The 22,023-nt window shown below is 41.8% G+C and overlaps 1 protein-coding gene and 2 non-coding genes across 7 annotated transcripts in view; 2 read left to right on the top strand and 1 right to left on the bottom strand.

The window, feature by feature from the left end:
* BCL2L13 (BCL2 like 13) overlaps window positions 1-22,023 on the bottom strand; it is a 99,069-nt gene continuing 77,046 nt past the window's right edge. For 4 of the 5 annotated variants that reach the window (XM_004616701.2, XM_055127881.1, XM_055127882.1 and 1 more), the window contains 2 exons: window positions 20,107-20,250; window positions 1-2,206 (listed from right to left, as the gene is read on the bottom strand). In XM_004616701.2, coding sequence (XP_004616758.2) covers window positions 1,427-2,206; window positions 20,107-20,250 — 924 coding nt within the window. In that variant the 3' untranslated portion in view covers window positions 1-1,426. The remainder of the gene's footprint in view (window positions 2,207-20,106; window positions 20,251-22,023) is intronic. The other variant, XM_004616703.2, reaches the window with a different exon arrangement.
* On the top strand, window positions 2,513-2,618 carry LOC129402808 (U6 spliceosomal RNA). Its single transcript, XR_008628850.1, has one exon. It is a non-coding gene; the product is annotated as a U6 spliceosomal RNA (small nuclear RNA).
* On the top strand, window positions 10,589-10,696 carry LOC129402843 (U6 spliceosomal RNA). The gene has a single exon (XR_008628881.1). It is a non-coding gene; the product is annotated as a U6 spliceosomal RNA (small nuclear RNA).

The raw sequence follows: 22,023 nt of genomic DNA, 5'->3' as shown, positions 1-22,023 counted from the left end.
TTTTGGTGACCTGGGTAGGTAATTTTATTACAAATTTCAAGACTGAAAATGCAATTTGTTGTATTTAACTAAGATAAACATGACCTGATTTGTGTGTCCTGCACAGTGACTTGTCCTCAGGTCCCAGTGCCCGACAGCACGGGATCTCCCAGAGGATAGAAAATCAAGCTGAGTTTCACAGCTCACACTGATGAACAAGAATCGGGCAGAAGCCTCCAGCCTGGAGCTCTTTCTGAACTTCATCCACTGCCAAACTAGAATCTTGGACGTAACCTGTAGAAATTCAAAGTGCTTGAATTTCTTGAATTTCCTATTTTTTTTTATTTCAGTGATATTCAGGAATCTTTCTATATTTGAATTATGATTCAACTGATTTATAAGCCACAGTATGAAAATTCTTGCTCCATGGCAAGAGATCACAGAGGAGCTGGCTGACCAGTGAACAAGACAGACCAGATAGTTCTACCCTAGCACAGGATATACACAGTGATCCTCCAGCAACAGAAATGCTGGGGGAAAGTCACTGAAATCTCAGTTGAGTGGTCGCAGAACAAGAGACTTCAGTTGGTCTGGGACAGACCTCAGCTGGTCGCCGGGCTCCACAGGGAGACAAAGCTCTTCTCTTGCTAGTCCCCTGGCCGTTCTCCAGCCGGGAGGGAGGCCGGGTCTCCTGTATTTCAGAGATGACTCAAGGCAGCCTCTTCACAAGGAGGAAGTAGGAAATGCCAGAGACTTAAGGGTGCCGAGCAAGCACCTCTCATGGAGGGCGGGGGTCTCAGAAGGAACCTGGGGTGCAGGGGGGGAGTACAGTGGGAACCTGAGAGCTGAGACACAGGGGGGGAGCACCCTCACACTAGACGACTGACGGTGAGGAAGAAAGGAAGAGCCCAAGTCCTGGCTACAGACGAGCAAGCTAATCAGGAATGACACCCCCGGGACAGGTCATCAGCACTGAGCCCTCTGGCCTAGGAACTTCTGTCCCAGAGTCTTCTAAGTTAAACCCTCTCCCTCTAAAGCAATGTTGCTCCACAGGGAACAATTTTATCCTCAGGGGACATTTGGCAATGTCAGGAGACATTTCTGGCTGTCACAATTTGGGGGGAATGGTACTACTGATATTTTGTGGGTAGAGGCCAGCGGTGTTGCTAAATGTCCTTCAGTGCACAGGCCAGTTTCTTAAACTGCCAAGGTGCCATTAATGCCAAGGTTGAAAAACCCTGGCCTAGAGGGAACACTTTACTCATAAGATTCTAAGTCTAGTATGAGCCAGGGCCCTTTACACCAGACAAATGTGAACACCTTCCTTCTCAGTCCTTAATAGTGGGTCAATCCCCATCTTCGTTAGTGCAGTCTCCAGTTACAGGAGTCCCACAAATGTTCACACTCAGGCAGTACCACCCAAACCTTGTCTTCTCTTTTGCAAGATCTATTTCCTTCTCAGAGCCAGGGCTACCCCAACTGCCATTGCTAAGAAGGCCACAGCAGCAGCCCCTCCAAACAGCAGCACGGACTTGCCCTCCGAGAGCGGGAGGACGTTCTCTTCCCCAGCTGGGGAGGGCCCTGCCCCAGGCCTCCTTCCCCCTATCGTCAGCTCTTCACTCAGCCGTGTCTTCGTGCTGAGTTTCAGTGCAGCTGTCCCCTCTTCCTCCAGTCCAACGGGTTCCTTTGTTGCTGCTTTCAGCTCCTCTTCGTCTAGCACTACAAACAGAGATGTGGGAGGGCTGACTCTCTCCACTGCAGTCATTTCCGTGTCAGGTTCCCGCATCTCCAGCAAGGAAGTGGCAGTGATATCTGGAAGCAAGGATGCTGGGCCTTCAGGAAACAAGTCTTCTGAAGTCAAAGCAGCCTCTTCCATTCCCTCGGGTATCTCTTCTTTCTCCACATGTACAATATCAGAATTGGAAGAGTTATTCTCACTCTTCTCTCCAGCCCCGTTGCTATCTAGGCTTTTGACCTCTTCAGGATCCATAGCAATCTGCTGCCAGGACTCAGGACCAAGGGACACAGGTAAGTTTTCCGTGTGCCAACTCTGACTTGCTGAGAGTGAAACAGGCAAGCTCTCGGACTGCCAAGACGTGGTCACAGTCGGAGACTCTGGAGGACTGATTTGTCCAGAGTTGTCACTGGGAAGGATATAAATGTCATTGCTATCTTCTGCAGTGATTCCAGGGTATTCCTCCTCTGGTTCAAGATTAAACACAGTGCCCTTGAAAAGAAGAAGAACCAATACAAAGAATAGTAAGTATATTTATTTTTTGCTTTTTTTTTTTTTTTGGGTCACACCCGGCGATGCACAGGGGTTATTCCTGGCTCTGCACTCAGGAATCACTCCTGGCGGTGCTCAGGGGACCATATGGGATGCTGGGATTAGAACCCGGGTCGGCCGCGTGCAAGGCAAACACCCTACCCGCTGTGCTATCACTCCAGCCCCCCAGAATAGTAAGTATATTTAAAATAAATGTAAAAAAATGTAAATGTAGGATAAAAATAATTTCTTAAACTGTAACTTCCAGTGCTCACTTTGGAGTACATATACTAAAATTGGAATGATACAGAGAAGATTAACATGACCCCTGCACAGGGATGACATGCAACTTCATGAAGCATTCCATACTTTTCATCCTCTCCTCATGGATTGGGAGAGTTAACATCATTAAATGGCAATACTACCCGAAGCACTGTACAGATACAATGCAGTCCCTATAAGGATACCCATAATTTTTATTTCAAAGCAATAAAACACTCCTGAAATTAATATGGAACAACTCCCCCCCCCCCATAGCTATAGCAATCTGTGAGAAAAAGAAGATGTGAATCTCTTTCCCCAATTTCAAACTGTGCTACAAAGTAGTAGTAATTAAAACAGCATGGTTTTGCAATAAAGACACACCCTCAGATCAGTGGAATAGAGTCGAATATCCTGTAACAGACCCTCAGGTATACAAGTAGTTAATCTTTTTTTTTTTTGCTTTTTGGGTCACACCTGGCAATGCACAGGGGTTACTCCTGGCTCTGCACTCAGGAATTACTCCTGGCGGTGCTCAGGGGACCATATGGGATGCTGGGATTTGAACCCAGGTCGGCCGAGTGCAAGGCAAACGCCCCACCCGCTATGCTATCACTCCAGCCCCTATGAGTAGTTAATCTTTGATAAATGAACTGGAGCAAGGAAAGATCCTTACCTCTTCAACAAGTGGTACTGAGAAAACTGGTCAAAGGGAGAGGGGGAGGGAGGAAGGAAGGTGGGGGCAAGGAGGGAGGGACGGAGGGAGGGAGGGAGGGAGGAAGGGAGGAAGGAAGGTGGGGGCAAGGAGGGAGGGAGGGAGGAAGGAAGGAAGGAAGGAAGGAAGGAAGGAAGGAAGGAAGGAAGGAAGGAAGGAAGGAAGGAAGGAAGGAAGGAAGGAAGGAAGGAAGGAAGGAAGGAAGGAAGCTAGACTTCTAACAAACTGAGTTCAAACTCAGACCTCTAATGCTGAGCACAGAAGTAAAATCAAAATGGATTCCAGACCTTGATATCAGACCTGAATCTATAAAGTACACAGAGGAAATTGTAGGCAGAACCCTCCATGACATTTTAGAGGAAGATATCTTCAAAGATGAAACACCACTGACCAAGGAAAGATAAAGAAATGGGACTACATTAAGAAGCTTCTGCACCTCAAAGGAAATGCTGACCTTTCTGTAATCTTTTTATTTAAGAGTTTTATTTTATTTATTTATTTATTGCTTTTTGGGTCATGCCCAGCATTGAACAGGGGTTACTCCTGGCTTTGCATTCAGGAATTACTCCTGGTGGTGTCGGGGGACCATATGGGATGCTGGCAATCGAACCTGGGTTCAGTAGTGTGCAAGGCAAACATCCTACCCGCTCCAGCCCCGCCCCCCCTTTCTGTAATCTTTGCAGGATACAAAGACAGCCCACAGAATGAGAGGAATTATTTATCCAACACTCATCTGATACGGGAGCCAAGATATATAAGGCACAAGTAGAACTTGACAATAAAAAATATGCAGCCCATCAAAAAATGAGGAGAAAAGAAAATTCCTCAAAGAAATACAAGTGGCCAAAAGGCATATGAAAAAATGCTCTTCAAATCATAATAACAATTAGATATCATCTTATTCCACAGAGACTGGCACACATAAAAAATAACAAGAACAACCAGTGCTGGCATGGATGTAGAGAGAGACTCTCATTCACTGCTGGTGGGAATGTCAACTGATCCAGTTTTTCTGGAAAACAATATGAACATTCCTAAAACATCTAGGAATTTCACTTTTGTTTGACCCAGCAACTCCACTTTTTGGAGTACCACAAGGTATATACCACAAGGTACCTAAAGCAAAATGGAGAGGGTCATGAACTACCTGTGATGCCATATAAGTTCATTAATCAGCCATGATCCTGAGACTCATAAATGAATCTCAAAAGAGATCAATAAACTGCAGAGATGCCTCCAGACCCCACACCAGGCTGTCTCTTATCTGGGGCATCCCAGAATAGGGCGTTTGGGTGAGCCCAGCACCCACCCAAACAACCCAAACAGAGCCCCAGTGGCTGAAAACCTTCACATTCCAATCACCGTCATGCTCACAGCCTATCTTCACTAGCTCAAGACAAGCCTCACCCTGGAATGAATCTGTAATGGGGTTTTGTGACTGAAACCTCCAGGAACTCAGAGTTGGGGATGGGCTACCTCTCCCCATGTCCCTGTTCTGGGAGCCTGGCAGTCACGACCACAAACTGCCTCTTGCACCATAAAATCTCATTAGTCAACCATGATCCAGTGACTCACAAAACACAATGCAGAGATGCCTCCAAACCCCAAAATCACCATACAGTTAAAAATTTATCTCCAGGGGCTGGAGCAATAACACAGCAGGTAGGGCGTTTGCCTTGCACGCGGCCGACCCAGGTTCGATTCCCAGCATCCTATATGGTCCCCTGAGCACCGCCAGGAGTAATTCCTGAGTGCAGAGCCAGGAGTAACCCCTGTGCATCACTGGGTATGACCCAAAAAGAAAAAAAAAATTTAACTCCAGCTCCAGCACTCTATTTAAAATTTTAGAATTCCAGAGCAACCTCTTGTACTTCATGCCACTGATATCCCAAGAGTAGCACATCACATTTGATGGGATGTTAAGTAGAAGGTAACCAATCTTAATAAACACGAGTGTGTGCATGTACACACACACACAATAGCACACATGGCTCAACCTGAAGTGATCACCTGTTAGTGATCTCTTTTATAGGGGCTTAATGGCTCCAAGATGAGATACAACAATCTTTACATACTTTCCTCTAAGGAAACATTTTTGAATAATTTTTAGTGAGTTATTCACAACAAGCAATACGAAATTAATTACTTAGCATCTGCCTTTGGGGCAGACTTGGATGGTGGTGGAAAGATTGTAATGGTGGTGGTATTGGTGTTAAAATATTAAATGTAATAAATTATTGTGAACAATTTAATAAAAATAAAATCCACTGGTAAGCTCAGACAGGGACTCACCTTCCCTAAAATGCCAACAATTATTCATCATTATTTGTATAATATTTTATATTTGTATAATATTTTTGTATAATATTCACATAATATTTTATATAATATTTTATATATTTGTATAATTTTCTTTATATAATTTTATAGTTATATAATTACATACAATTACATAATTATATAATCTTTGTATATTTTCTTTGTATAATATTTTCTCTCAAGCTTCACCTTTGTAAATTTATAAAATTAGGTAACTGATTCTCTGTATTCAGCCAAGTGAATCTATGATCACTATGAACCTAAAAAAGAAAAGAGTATGAAAGAAATTCCAGTAATTTTCTATTTCATATGGTGAAAAGAGGACAAGACTCACAAAAAGTATAAAATTTAGAAAATAGTGCAATAAACACATATACTTTAAGTATTAAAAAGACTGCACAATACAGTACTTGTCCTTATTAAACTGATCTACTGAAACCCACTTAACTGATTTTAGATAACCAATTAAGTGCCTCCACGTTTCTCACCTGTGGAAAACAGTATGGAGAGTCCTCAGTTAACTTATGAGGAATTATGTTTGCAAACAAAACTCTAAAATTCTTTCTCAAAACCCCCCCAAAATTCCTTGACTAAAAATACAAAGGCAGTTTCTTGTCATGTTACAGTTTTAAAAAAAATTTTTTTATAACATTTACAGTTTTTTTCTTTATTTAAACACGTTTACAAAGCTGTTCATAATACAGCTAGCTATGTTGGGCATTAAGTGTTCCATCACCAAACCCACCACCTGTGTGACCTTCCCTCCACCATTGCCCCCCCAGTTTCCCACCCACCCTCTATGCCTGCCTTCTTAGCAGACACAAAACCCAGTTTGTGACTGAGGTTTCAGTCACAAAACCCCATTACGGATTCATTGCAGGGTGAGGCTTGTCTTGAGCTGGTGAAGATCGGCTGTGAGCATGACGGTGATTGGAATGTGAAGGTTTTCAGCCACTGGGGCTCTGTTTGGGTTGTCTCTCATAGAGGGAGGCTGTGGTACACAACTCCTGGCTCTGTGCTCAGGCATTCACTCCTGGTGTGCTTGGGGGACCATATGGTGTGTAAGGAATTGAACTTGGGTCAGCAATGTACAAGGCAAACGCTCTACCTGCTATACTATTATTCCAGCCTGACAACAAATATTTTTACAAAGCAAGATGGAACTATGTGTCTTCAGGACTTGAAATATGAAGACATATATAAATATGAAGACATATACACATTAAAAGTAATTTTCTAGGGCTGTGGACATCACTCAAAGGATCAGAGCACATGCCTTTCCTCTGGGGGCCTTGGGTTTGATCCCTAGCACCACATGGTTCCCCAAGCATCTCTGGATGTGGGCCCAGTTGCCTAGCACCATCTGGCCCAAGCAGCACAATATAACTGGGTCCAAGCATTGAACGTTTAGGCCTATACAGCACAGCCAAAGTCTAAGCTCTGCTTAGAAGGCCCCACAAGACAGAAAATAGCTAGAAAAAAATATTTACCATACAAACACCAAAAGACATGGGACTAAATGTATAAATTTCAGACAGGGTTAATAGACTTCAGAGCAAGGCAAGGGAGGAGCCAGAGCAACAGTACAGGGGTCAGGTGCTGACTCACATGGCCAACCAGGGTTTGATCCCCAGCACCCCAAATGGTCTCTTGAGCCCTGCTAGGAGTGATCACTGAATGCAGAGCCAGGAGTAAGTCCCAAACACTGCTGGGTGTGGCCCCCAAACAACAAACAACAACAACAACAATAACAAAGAGATTAGAACAAGATTAGTGTCAAGATTCAAGAGGGGCATCACCTATACAGTAAGACACAACAAGGTTTCATGTGTTATAGACCCAACAGCAGGGTATCAAAATTTATGAATCAAAAAACAAAACAAAAAGCCCCATAAAATTTATGAATCAAAAATTGAGAACTAAGTAAATGAATCTACCTTTATGATTAGAGACATGACCCCACTATCAGAAGCAAACATCCAGCAGGCCAAAAGTCATGAAGGATATAATGAATTCAAGATACACTGGAACCATCAGGCAACCAAGTGGATAAAGTAAGTTATAGCAACTTGGACTGCAGAGATGGCTGAGTGCATGCTTTGAATGCTCGAGGCTTTCAAACATGGACCCCAACCTGCAGGGCCCCTAACCACCAGGAATGAGCCCTGAGCACAAAGCCAAGAGAATCCCTTGAGCCCTGGTGGGCGTGGTCAACCTGATGTAGGCAGGCAGATAGGGAAAGGCCCTTGGCAATGGAACAGATTAACAAAGTCTCTGGGAAGGAGAATCCTGAGACTGACCCACCTTGTGGATATAGAAAACAGACCTGATAAGACCTTCACCACTCCCAGCCTCCCTGGTAACCTCCTTAGCAACGGACTTTTACCTGAGAAGAAGCCCCCAGGTGGGGGCAGGTTGAAGAGACCCTATAAAAGACACCTTGAACAAAGGAAGGGCGCGCATATGCTGCCTGAGCCCATGTGCTGCTTGTGCCCACGTGGCCGAGCACATGTGGTGCCCGAGCACATGTGTCGCCCGCATCTTCCCCCTTGAGTTGAGATGTGTACTTTCATGCTTTCGTGTCCAGTGCTAGGATGTGTGTAGAGCTTCCTCTACCCTTGGTGAAGCCTGCGTTCTCTCTTGAGCGCATTACTCTTACTGTTTTTTCCTTTCCACTTATCCCTTCCTCCTTCCCTCAGAAACCTCTAAATAAAATCTGTTACTTCACTGCTTGTCTATTCCTGAAATTCTTTTCCGAGAGCGAAGACAAGAACCCAGTAACTCTGGGTCCCGGGTGGTAGAGGCGGCTGGGGAGAAAGTGACGTCTTTCTCCTCCCTGCTTCACGGAAGTCACCCGTGGGGGCCCACCGACATCAAACCGACCCTCTCCCCACCAAAAATCAGCATATCCCAAAACAGCCAAACATGTATTAATTACACACCTACACACACATACTTGTGTTTGTTTTGGGTTTACAGGTCACATCCAGCAGTGCTCAGGGATTAGCCCTGGCTCTGTGCTCAGGGATCACTCCTGGTGGACTTGGGGGACTATGGGATTCCAGGCATCAAACCCGGATCAATCATGTGCAAGGCAAGCACCCTCCCCACTGTACTACATCTCTACACTAACTCTTGGGCCTAAACATGATCCATTTATCTAGACCATGTTCTGATACATGAAGCCCACCTAAAAAATTTAGTAGAGGGGCTGGAGTGATAGCCCAGCGGGTAGGGCGTTTGCCTTGCATGTGGCCGACCTGGGTTCGATTCCCAGCATCCAGTATGGTCCCCCGAGCACCGCCAGGAGTAATTCCTGAGTGCATGAGCCAGGAGTAACCCCTGTGCATCACAGGGTGTGACCCAAAAATACAAATAGAATAAATAAATTTAAAAAAATTTAGAAGAGAGGGCCTGGGGATGAGTCTCAGCAGTAGAGCACTTGCCTGGCATATATAAGGCCCTAGGTTCAATTCCCAGAACCTTTAAAAACAAGGATAAATTAAACAAATTTAGATTAGAAACTGTTCAATGATTCCATGAGCCATCTCAGACCACAATGGACTACAACTAGAAGTCAGTAACTTTTATTTTAACTCAAATCCCAAACATTTGGAGATTAAATAATACACTTTTTGTTTTAGTTTTTGGGCCACACCCAGAATTACTCAGGGTGTTGTTACTCCTACCTCTCAGAGATCATTCATGACAAGGTTAAAGGAACCAAATGGGTCGGTCATATGCAAGGCAAAGCTTCTTTCCCACGGTACTATCACTCCAGCCCCATATCACATTTTTTTTTCTAATAAAGGATTTTTATTTGTTAAAAATTTTTATTATTGTTTTGGGGTCACACCCAGAGATGCCCAGGGCTTACTCCAGGCTGTACTCAGGAATTACTTCTGGCGGTACAATGGGGACCATATGGGATGACAGGGTTTGATCCCCATGCAAGGCAAGTATTCTATCCACTATACTTAATCTCCAGCCCTTAATTTTTTTTTTAAAATCAAGACACCATAATTCCAAAAATTATTCACAGTTGAGTTTTAACATCTATATTCCAGCACCAGTTCCACCACCAGTGTTGACCTCCTTCCATCAGGCTGTCATTTTTTTAAATATTTAAAAAATATTTTTAAATGACAGGCACACTAAATTTTTTTAAAAGAACCATGATTTATAAAATTATTGATAATTGGATATAGGCATGTGATTTTTTTGACACCAATCACTCCACCAATGTCGTCTCCCCCCCACCAGTGTTCCCATGCTCCCTCCTGCCTGCCCACCACCTGCCAACTTGACAGGCACATTTCAAAGTTCTGTGGTTGTGGTTTAAATCTCATGTTTTCAATGTCGAGTCTCTGCTCTGGATATATAGCTACCACTCTCCCGTAATCGAGACCCCTGGCACCAGTTCCCACATTACTTCTTTTTTTCTTCTTCCTTCCCCAGCTTTCTTTCTCTGACAGGCACATGTTTAAGTGCAGCTGTTGTGGCTTGGGTCTCCTGCGTTCAGTGCTGCTAACTCTACCACTCCTCTACACAGTGATGTCCCAGAGTCCCTCGCCCTCTGTTATTTTCCCATCTGCTTCTTGATTTCTTTCCCTCTCTGCCCTTCTCCTTCCTATATTCTGGGGTCAAGGATAATCCAGTTTTCCCTCCCTTTATACCTTGCATTCCCTCATCCAGTTATTCTAAATACCAAAGATAAATGACATCATCTTGTGTTTGTCCTTCTTATGGCTTACTTCATGTAACATATCCTCCAGTTCCATCCAAACTGCAGCAAATTGCATAATTTTGTCATTCCTTGCAGCTGCATACTATTCCACTTGAACATATACCATATCTTAATAATCCACTCATCTCTTATTGGACACTCAGGCTGATTCCATATCTTTGCTACTGTACTCAGTGTTGCAATATTAGTTGCTTATGTCTTTTTTGAATGAATTTTTTGCGTGTGTTCTAGGGATAGATGCCCCAAGTGGGACTGCCGGGTCGTATGGCAGCTCAATTCTTAGAAATCTCCACACTGTAGTGTTTGCTTCAGCAGAACATATACTAAAATTTGAAAGATACAGAGAAGATTAGTATGGCACCTATATAAGGATGACACATAAATTTATGAAAAATCTCTACACTGTTTTCACAAGGGTTGAACTAGACAACATTCCCACCAGCAGTAGAGAGTTCCTTTTTACAACATCCCCACCAACACAGCTTGTTCCTACTATTTTTGAGGTGTGCCATTCTCAGTGGTATAAAATGATATCTCATTTATGCTTTGATTTAAATTTCCCTAATAAACAAGGATGTTGAGCACTTTTCCTTGTACCTATTAGCCATCTGCCTGTCTTCTTCAGAAGTGTGTGCTCAATGTCTCTTCCCATTTTCTGAAAAGGTTTTTTTATGGTTGTTGTTGCTGTTGCTGTTGCTGATCTTTATGAGTACTTTATGAATCCTTGATATCAACCCTTTATATGATGTGCTGAAATATTTTCTCCAACTCTTGGAGCATTTTACCTATATTTTCTTCAATGTACTTAGAGATTCTGGTCTGATCTAAAGGTCTTTGATTCACTTTCAAATGACTCCCCCCCACCTTTTTGGGTCACACCCAAAAGCGGGGGTTACTCCTGGCTCATGCACTCAGGAATTACTCCTGGAGATGCTCGGGGGAACATATGGAATGCTGGGAATCGAACCCAGGTCGGCCTCGTGCAAGGCAAACGCCCTACCCGCTGTGCTATCGCTCTAGCCCCTCAGATGACTTTTGTGAGATATGGATGCAGCTTTAATTTTTTACACATTGTCATCCAGTTTTCTTAGCATCATTTGTTGAAGAAGCTGTCTTTACTTTATTTCATGTTCTCATCTACTTTCTCAAAATTTAACTAATCACAGATATAGGGACTTGTCCTTGGATGTTCAATTCTGAGAGCCTATCTAGTCCCGTGCTGTTTTCAGCACTACAACTTTATAGTATAGTTTCAAGTTAGGTAATGAGACACATCCTAGTTTCTTATTTTCAGTATGGTTTTGGCTATTTGGAGTCTCTTCCGATTCCATACATATCTTATTACTGATTGTTCTAAGTCGGCAAAGAATGTCTGTGAATCTGAATGGGGACTTCATTGAATCCCTAATCCACTCAATTTCCTAATGACTCCCCCCCCACCTGCCTTTTTGGGTCACACCTGGCGTTGCACGGGGATTACTCCTGGCTCATGCACTCAGGAATTACTCCTGGTGGTGCTCGAGACCATATGGGATGCTGGGAATTGAACCCAGGTCGGCCGCATGCAAGGCAAACAAACACCCTACCCGCTGTGCTATCTCTCCAGCCCCAGGTATTCTTTCTTAGGACTGGAGAGATAGCATAGTGGGTAGGGCATTTGCCTTGCATGCAGCCAACCCAGGTTTGATTCCTCCATCCCTCTCGGAGAGTATCTCCTTTTTGGAGAGCTACTGAGAGTATCTTGTCCGAATGGCAGAGCCTGGCAAGCTACCCATGGTATATGCCAAAAACAAGTAACAAGTCTCACGATGGAGATGGTACTGGTGCCCACTCAAGCAAATCGATGAACAATGGGATGACAGTGCTACAGTGCTTCTTTTTCTTAAAGTAATTTAAAGTCTTCATAGTACATATTTCCAAAGTCTTTTGTTAAGCTGATTCCTAGGTTTTGGACACTACTTTAAATGGGATAGACGCTTCGATTGCTTTCTCTTTTAATTCAATATTTGCATATACGAATGTAACCAATTTATGTGTATTGACTTTGCAGCTTGCCACTTTGCTATTATGGTTTATTATTTCTAGAAGCTTTTTTTGTGGACTCTTTAGGATCTTCTATGTATCTGAAAATAGTGAGAATAATATGTCTTCTTTTCCAATTTGGATACTTTCGATTTTTTTCTTTCCTGATTGCTATAGCTAGAATTTCTAATAACATACTAAATATAAGTGAAGACAGTGGACATCCTTGACTTGTATCTGATCTCAGAGGGAATGCTTTTCCATCTTTAATAATACTGGCAGTGCTGAAAAGATAGTACAGTGTATAGGACGCCTGCCTTGCACATGACTGACCCAGGCTCAAAAGTCCTCGTAGCACAGGCAAGTGTAATCTCTGAGTCAGGAGTACACCCTAAGAACAGATGGATTTTGAAGCAGGAGGAGGAAGAGGAGGAGGAGGAGGAGGATAGTAGCTATGGACTTGTTACAGATGGCCACTACTACCTTAACGAAAGTTCCTTCTACTCCTATTCTGTTGAGGGTTTCTTATTATGAATCTTGTTAACAGCTTTCTGTGCCAAGACTCATTTGATCATATGATTTTTATCTTTTTATTAATGAATCCCACTTGATCATATACATGATTTTTTGATATTCTGTTGGAGTCAGTGGACTAAGATTCTGTTAAAGATTTCTATATCAATGTTCATCATAGAGCTTGCTCTGAAATTTTCTTTTCTGGAAGTGTTTCTGTCTGCTTTGGGCATTAGTATTTTATTAGTTTCAAGGATTCCTATGTCTTTAATGTTTTTGAAGAGCTTAAGGAGTAAAGGCAGTAAGTCTTCTTGAAGGTTTGATAGAATTCACCAGTGAACCCATTCTGGACCTTTATTCTTTGGGAGATTCTTAATTACTGTTTTGATTTCTTTGATTGTCGTAAGACTGGCCTGTTCAGGCTTTCTACTTCCTCCTCATACAGCTTTTGGAGATTAGATGATTCTAAGAACCTGACCATTTTTTCTAGCTTAACAGTATAAAGCTGTTCACTGCACCTTTTTTTTAATAACCTCTCATTATATTTTAAATTTCTGGTAGATGTTATAATTAGGTTTATGATACATTTGGACATTTTCTCATTTCTTCCTTCACGTGTCTCATTAAAGGTCAATAAATTTTGTTTATACTTTTGAAGAACCAGTTGCTAGTTTCATTAATTTTTTGTATTGCCTTCTTGTTTCCCTCCTACCACATTTGGGGATCATTTGTTGTTCCCCCTCCAGATTTTTGAGATGTGTGTTTAGGTTGTTGATTGGGTTTTTTTCTTCTTTCTGAAAGTAGGCTTTCATTGCTATGAATTTCCCCTGCAGTACAGCTTTTGCTGTATCCCACAGATTCTGATAGCTTGTATCTTCATTGTCACTAGTTTCAAGGTATCTTTTAATGTCCTCCTTGTTTACTCTTTGATCCTGTTGTTTAGCAGTGTTTTGTTCAGCTTCCACATGTTGGAAACTTTCCCCATCTTCTTTTTTGTCATTAATTTCTACTTTCCAGGCACTGTGATCTGAAAGGATACTTAGTATGACTCCTATATTTGTAAATTTATGTATGTTTGAGTTATGCCCTAGTATCTATCCTGAAGAACATTCTATGTCCACTAAAGAAGAATATTTACTAACTTCTGGGAGGTGGAGAGTCCTGTATATGTCCAAGAATCCTATGTCTTTTAGCTCCTCATTTAGAGCTCTTGTCTCTTTATTGATACTCCATCTGGTTGATCTGTCTAGTGGAGAAAGTGGAGTCTCCCACTACTATTTTGTTCATATCAATATGTTTAATAGGTTTGTGCACATCCAGAAATGACTCCAGAGCACTGAGACAGAAGCATGTCCTGAGTACCACAGGGTACAACCAAAAATCCATCCACAATAAAAACAAACAACAACAAAAACTTCTTAGGAAGATAGCAGCAAAACATGCTTTTTAAGCTTAATTCCAGAAGTTCAATCATCAGTGTTATCACCTGTGCTGGTCATGATCCCTAATAATGCAAGCAATTTCTGGCCTCAACGCAGTGTGCAGGTGAGCACTGCAATTAAAGAAGTGAAAACATATGAGCACCACGAATAGAGACATGAAAACATCAAAGCCAAGAAGTATGACCCCTGAGGAGTACCAGCACTGAAACATCATTGTGGCCTCCACAAAAGTACTACAAACAAACTGTGTGTCAGTATCACAAACAAAAGTATGAGTCTCAATGACTAAATGTCTGAGCACAACCAGATGTGCAGCTCCAGCAAGACACACAATTACAAAGTATAAGCATCACTGCCAGAACATATATGAACCCTCGTACACACAATAACAAAGGGAAAGGAAGAAGAAAACAATAAAGCTATGTGGGAGATCGGTGCTATGTTGGGAGATTCAGGGGTAGGGTGCTTGCCATGCACAAGGCTGATCCAAGTTTGATCACCAGCATCACATATGTCCCCCGAGCACTACCAGAATTGGTCTCTGGGCACAGAGACAACAGTAAAACCTAAGTTTAGTCAAGTGTGGTTCCAAACAACAAAAAACTATGTTGAAAAGAAAAAAAAGCATAAACAATAAGGAAAAGGATTTATAAAATACATAGAAATTTAAAATTTTGGACTGATAAAATATAATTTTAAAAGTCACAAATTAACGGACTTATAACAAATACCTGATAAAGAACTAACTATGGTATATATACATATGAATGAATACAAGGGGCCTTAGAGATAGTACAGAGGGTAGGATGCTTGCCTTACATGAGGCCATTCCCAGCACCTCACTTGATCCACAGAGCCTGACAGGAGTGATCCCAAAGCTCAGAGCCAGGAGTAAACCCTGAATACTGCAGGGTGTGGCCAAAAAAAAAACAGAAAAACAGTTCAATTGAAAGGAAAAAATGATTCAAAACAAAGGTACTTAGTGGCAGAAATACAACCATGATTAAGGGTTAAAGCTTCCTGACTCTCACAGAGTATATAAATCATTTTTATATCCACAATTAGTGAAAAATTAGTGTAAGTCTCTAAATTTATGATTATATGATACAATTATTATAGAATTATACTAACTGGTATCCTGCAATAACCTGCATTAATCCTGAACCAGAAAAGTATCATTATCTGGAAAATATGAAATAATACAAAGTCTAGATATTAGTTGATTGAGTGATCCAGGGACTCACAAATAAATCTCGGAAGAGAACCACAAGCAGCAGAGATGCCCCCAGACATCACACCAGGCTGAGTCTCATCCAGGGCAACCTGGGGGGCAGAGAGCAGATGAGGCCCCCGCGCCCATCCCAACAGAGCCCTGGCAGCTGAAAACCTCCAGAACCCAACTGCCGCCACATTCATGGCTGATCTCCACAGGCTCAGGACAAGCCTCATCCGTGAAAATAAATCTACTGAAAAACTCAGGTATGAGGCTTTTGAGACTGAAATCTCCAGGGTCTCAGAGTTAGGAATGAGCAACCTCCTCACATCTCCCTGTTGTCCCAGGAGCCCGGCAGTCATGCCCATGAATGACCTCTGCTGCAATATAGCTCATTAACGGCCATGATCCAGAGACTCACAAAGAAAACTCAGAAAACAGCCGAAAGCTGCAGAGATGCCTCTGGACCCCAAAGTCACCTCCAGTTGTATCACCCTATTTAAAATTTAAGAATTGGGGCTGGATATGTGATAGCACAGCGGGTAGGGCATTTGCCTTGCACACGGCCGACCCGGGTTCGATCCCCGGCATCCCATATGATCCCCTGAGCACCGCCAGGAGTGATTCCTGAGTGCAGAGCCAGGAGTAACCCCTGTGCATCGCTAGGTGTGACTCAAAAAGCAAAAAAAAAAAAAAAATTTAAGAATTCCTAGAGCACGCAGCCATGTGACATCTCATACTCTATTCCACTGATGTACCAATGTACCACATTGGATGAGTGTAAGGTAAAAGGCAAGCAATCTCAATCAAAAAAATATTATATATATGATATATATGATATATATGTATATGTGTATATATATATATATATATATATATATATATAAAGCACATGAGGCTCAACCTGTAATAGCATGTTAGAATCTCTTATACAAGGGCTTAACGGCTCCAGGATAAGATACAACAATCTTTACACAATTTCTATGGAATTTTTTTTTTTTTTTTGCTTTTTGGGCCACATCTGGCGATGCACAGGGGTTACTCCTGGCTCTGTACTCAGAAATTACTCCTGGCAGTGCTCAGGGACCACATGGGATGCTGGGAATCAAACCTGGGTCGGCCGCGTGCAAGGCAAACGCCCTACCTGTTGTGCTATTTGTTCTAGCCCCTGGAAATTTTTTGGTCATTTTTAATGAATAATTCATAACAAGCAATCACTGTATCACTGTATCACTGTCATCCTGTTGCTCACTGATTTACTTGAGCAGGCACCAATAATGTCTCCATTGTGAGACTTGTTACTATTTTTGGCATATCGAATACGCCACGGGTAGCTTACCAGGCTCTGCCGTTTGGTCAAGATACTCTCGGTAGCTTGCCGGGCTCTCCGAGAGGGGTGGAAGAATTGAACCCGGATCAGTTGTGTGCAAAGCAAACGCCCTACCTACTGTGCTATTATGCTCCAGCCCCTAACAAGCAATACAAAATAAATTACTTAGGACCTGCTTTAGGGGCAGCTTGGGTGGTGGTAAGAAAATTCAAAATAACGGTGATGGCAAGGTGTAATACTGAATGTAATAAATTATAGTGAGCAACTTTATAAAAAGATAAAAAGTTTTAAATAACCAAAAAAAATAAGAGATCAGCTGATTTAATACACAAATGCTAAGCTCTTAGTTTTGACAAAAGTAGCATAGCTATGGGGCAAGAGACAGTACAACAGGTAGGGGCACTTGCCTTGCAGGTGACCAACCTGACTCACCCCCCACCACCCCACATGATCCCCAAGCCCACAAGGAGTAGGGCTGCCTGATGTGGCCCAAAAAGACAAGAACAAAAACAAAGTTGCACAGTTACGTAAATGTTAATGCTAGTTGAAACAGGTGAAAGGTCATACCTTTATATTTGTAAATTTTTTTTTTTTTTTTTTTTGGTTTTTGGGTCACACCCGGCAATGCATAGGGATTACTCCTGGCTCAAGCACTCAGGAATCACTCCTGGCGGTGCTTGGGGGATTATATGGGATGCTGGGAATCAAACCCAGTTTGGCTGCGTGCAAGGCAAACGCCCAACCCACTGTGCTATTGCACTAGCCCCTGTATTTATGAATTTTTAATAAATTTTGAAATTATTCCAAATTAGCATTATTTGGGGGCCAGAGAAATAGTATAGTGGAGAGAGTACTTGCCTTGATATGGCCAAACTGGATTCAGTTCCAGGAACCACATATTTGAGCCCCATCAGGAGTGATCCCTAAGCACTGACCCTGAAGTAAGCCCTGAACATTGCCAGGTATGGCCCAAAAGTCAAAAAAGTAGTCTTATTTAATTTTTTTTTTTTTTTTTTTTGCTTTTTGGGTCACACCTGGCGATGCACAGGGGTTATTCCTGGCTCATGCACTCAGGAATTACTCCTGGCGGTGCTCAGGGAACCATATGGGATGCTGGGAATCGAACCCGGATCGGCCGCGTGCAAGGCAAATGCCCTACCTGCTGTGCTATCATTCCAGCCCCCCTTATTTAATCATTTTAAACATTAGTAAATCAAGCAACATTAAAGGGTCAAGAAAAAGATACAAAATAACACAATTCGTTATAAATTTACTGACAGTGTTAATCAGAAAACTACTTCAGAAAACATTTTGACATTGTAAATGAACACTTCTATTTTCTTAGTCCCCTAAGTCTAAGCCCCACCAGGAGTGATCCCTGAGCACAGAGCCAGGTCTTAGCCTGAGCACTGCCGGGTATGGCCCAAAAAGGAAAAAAAAAAAAATAAAGAATGGGGTCAGAGAGATAGTATAGCAGGTGAGGCAACTGCCTTGTACACAGCTGAAGCCAGGTTTGATCTCCTAGACCCCACAGGTCCCCTGATCCCTGAGTGGTCTGCACTTAGCCCTAAGCACAGTTATGTGTGGACCAAAAACAAAAAAGTTCATACAACAAAATTTGAAATAGCAAAAAGAGGAACTCTTTACTGATAAGACCATAAATAGTCATATATTTTCACATGGGAATGCCAAATACAAACCACACACTCGAGCATGCATCCTCAAAGGGTATGATTTTGAAAACAAAAACTGAGCTGGGTCCAGTCCAAGAGCTAGCACAGGAGTGAAGGCACTTGCCTTGCAAATGGCAACCTTGGCTTGATCCCCAACAGAGCACAGTCCCCTGACTTCTGCTAGGGAGCAACCCCCAAGTACAGAGCCAGGAAGAGCCCCTGAGCACTGCTGAGTGTGGCCCCAAACACTCCACTCCCCCAAAAAGGAAAACTGGCTTTTGGAGGCAAGGAAAATCTTAAACATTACAATGGTTGTGACCCTCTAAAGGTTCCTAACACTGCTGAGTTCAATCCCCAGAACTGCACAGTTCCCTGATAACATCAAGCACTGAGCTGAGGCCAGAGACTCAGTGGGCAAAGTGCATGCTTTGCAAGCAAAAGGTCTGGGCTTACTCTCCAGCACTACAGAAACCCTCAAGCACTTCAGGGTGTGGCCCCCCAAATAAACAAAAAATAGGTTATAGTACATAAACAGCTTAGGCCATAGTACTATGATTCCATGGTATTTCTGCGTCATTGATCATTGGAAAAATAGAAGTTTTACAGTGGGAAGGCAAAAAATCATTGGGGGGGGGGCTGGAGCAATAGCACAGCAGGTAGGGCATTTGCCTTGCATGCGGCCGACTCGGGTTCGATTCCCAGCATCCCATATAGTTCTCTGAGCACCGCCAGGGGTGATTCCTGAGTGCAGAGCCAGGAGTAACCCCTGTGCATTGCCAGGTATGACCCAAAAAGCAAAAAAAAAAAACCCAATAAAAATCACTAGGGGTAAAATGTATAAATAGGATCCAATGAGAAGTATTAATAAAAGGAGTACTGAAAAACAGTGACCTAGTGAATCTCAAAACAAGAGTGTGTGTGCTGAAGGCGGGAGGTGGGGTCACAAGGGAAACCAAGTTTAGAACCAGAGAGATAATAGAGAAGTGAAGGCGCTCTCCTTGCATGTAGCCACCCCAGGTTCAATCCCCAGCACTACATATCCCCTTACCACCACCAGGAGTGATCCCAGAGCAAAGAATGAGGTGAAATCTCTGAGCACTGCTATGTATGACCCAAAGCCACAGCTGTACTTATTTTTGGCTCCCCCCTCAAAAAATTGGAAAAATGTTATAGACAAATATACATATAGTATCAAAGTATTTATATATAGTTCAAAACATATTATTTAGGCTTATATGTATATGTAGTATTAAACAATAATTAAATTATACATAATTAAAAGCAATTAATGTTCAAAGTAGAAGTTATTCTTATGAAGCAGATTCAAATATCGGAAAGGTATATAAGGATATTCAAAAGTACTGGCTGTGTTCTCTGAAACAGCAAATACGTGTTCATTTTATTATTCCTTACCACCTAAAATTTCGTTAACATAAAGTTTCCAAAATTAAAAACCATTTTAAAAGTCACTTACTGTAAGTAAAATCTTAGTTTAAACTGTATGACTATCCTTTCCATTTAATAATTTTCAGTATGATTGCTATTCTATCAAAATAGCAATATTTATGCCTTAATGAGGGACTTAATTTTTAATAAAAAGATTATTTTTTTAATTACAATTCATACCCAGCCACCTTGCTGAATGATGTATTCTGCTGCACAATCCTCCAAATATGTCACACCAAACTGCAACAATGCACTCAAAGGTTCTTGACCACGTCTTGTCAACTCCAAAAGCATTTGCTGTAGCAAAACCAGGGGCACCAAAATCTTCAATGGAACAATGAAAGTAAAAAAAATACAAATTGAAATTTTTATAATTCATCTTGTACTCATCAATTGGTAGAAAATCATCATCAGTATAGTGTATCCATCATTACAGTACTTCATTTTTATTATAACTAAAGAAAATAAACCACTGGTTCCTAATAAAATTTTTGTTTGTTTTTGTTTTGGGTTCACACCAAAAGTAAGCTCTTGCTCAATGCTAAGGGATCATTCCTGGTGAGCTCAGGGGACATAAGGAGTGCTGAGAATCAAACCAGGTCACTTTGATTCCTTACGAACTGTACTATTGCTCTGGCCCCTGCTGCTAAAATTTTAACAGATACTGCATCTTTGTGACTATGGTAGATTTTGTACTACTGGGTAGTAGAAATAATTCAATGGAAGAAATAAGACTCATATATGTGAAAGAGAGAAAGCAATTGGAGCTGTAGCGATAGCACAGCAGTAGCACAGCCTTGCACACGGCCAACCCGGGTTCGATTCCCAGCATCCCATATGAGCACTGCCAGGAGTAATTCCTGAGTGCAAAGCCAGGAGTAACCCCTGTGCATCACCAGGTGTGACCCAAAAAAGAAAAAAAAAAAGAGAGATGTTATTAAATAAACATTTTAGAGATATATTTTTAAATAAACTGAGAACAACATATTGCATAAAAAATTCACTAAAGCGGTATTATAACAGCATGAAATTGGAAACATCCCAAGAAAGTTTAAATAAGTAAATTTTAGTCACATAATCCACTATGCCCTAATTTTTTTTGTTTTATTCTAGGGCCCAAACCAGGGTTTACCCCAGGCTCCGTGCTTACAGATAACTCACGGTGGGACCCAAAAGGAACATATGGGGGGGTGTTGGGACATGTGTGGGTGGCCATGCATAAGACACGTGCCCTACCAGCTGTACTATGGCTCTAGCCCAAAAGTCACCTAATTTTTCTTCAATTAGATATTTTCACTACCAAATGACTAAGATTTACTCTAAGTAAAATATATAAGATACAATAATGGTATTAGTTGTAAGGAAACACATAAAACCATACATACACATAGATGTGTGTATACTATATACTTTCCTGTCCCTGGTAAAAAGAACTGATAATAGAGGTTGCCTAAGAACAGGAAAAACTACACAAATGTGAACAAGGTTATTTATTTTATGTTTTACTTCAATAGACTTTTGGGGACCACACGCAGTGATGCTTGGGGCTTACTCCTAGTAGTGCTCATGAGAACAATGGAATGCCAGCGGTTCAAACCTGGTCAGCTGCATGCAAGGTAGATACCATCTCTCTGATTCAATTTTTGTTGTTTGAATACTCACGGCTTACTCCTGGCTCTATGATTAGGGGCTCCTGGTGGGCTTTAGGGACAAATAGGGTACCAAGCCCACTCAGCTGCATGCAAGGCAAGTGCCTTACTCAGTGTACTATGGCTCCAGACTCTGTTATCTTTTATAGTTTGCCTATATAAATTTTCATAATTTTAACTTTATTTGGTGCAGGGCCTCAAATATGCAAAGCATGCAGTCTACCACTGAGCAAAAACCAAGGCAGGAAAAACACTGTAGATGCGCATCTTTCTGTACTTTTTGTACTTCAAATCATGTGTTTTTATATGAAAATCAGAAAGTCTGAAGTTCTATAAGTCTTCAAAAATTAAAGTATTATTGTCATTCCAAATAATATCTAAAAGTCATCAAAATTTATGGCAGAAACTCAAGTCTCTTGCCTTCCAAGAAATACTGCATATTAAAACA

This window comes from Sorex araneus, chromosome 2, assembly GCF_027595985.1.
Source record: "Sorex araneus isolate mSorAra2 chromosome 2, mSorAra2.pri, whole genome shotgun sequence".
NCBI lineage: Eukaryota > Metazoa > Chordata > Mammalia > Eulipotyphla > Soricidae > Sorex > Sorex araneus.
The sequence above is the reverse complement of the archived record's forward strand: the minus strand, read 5'-3'. Positions and strand labels throughout refer to the sequence as shown.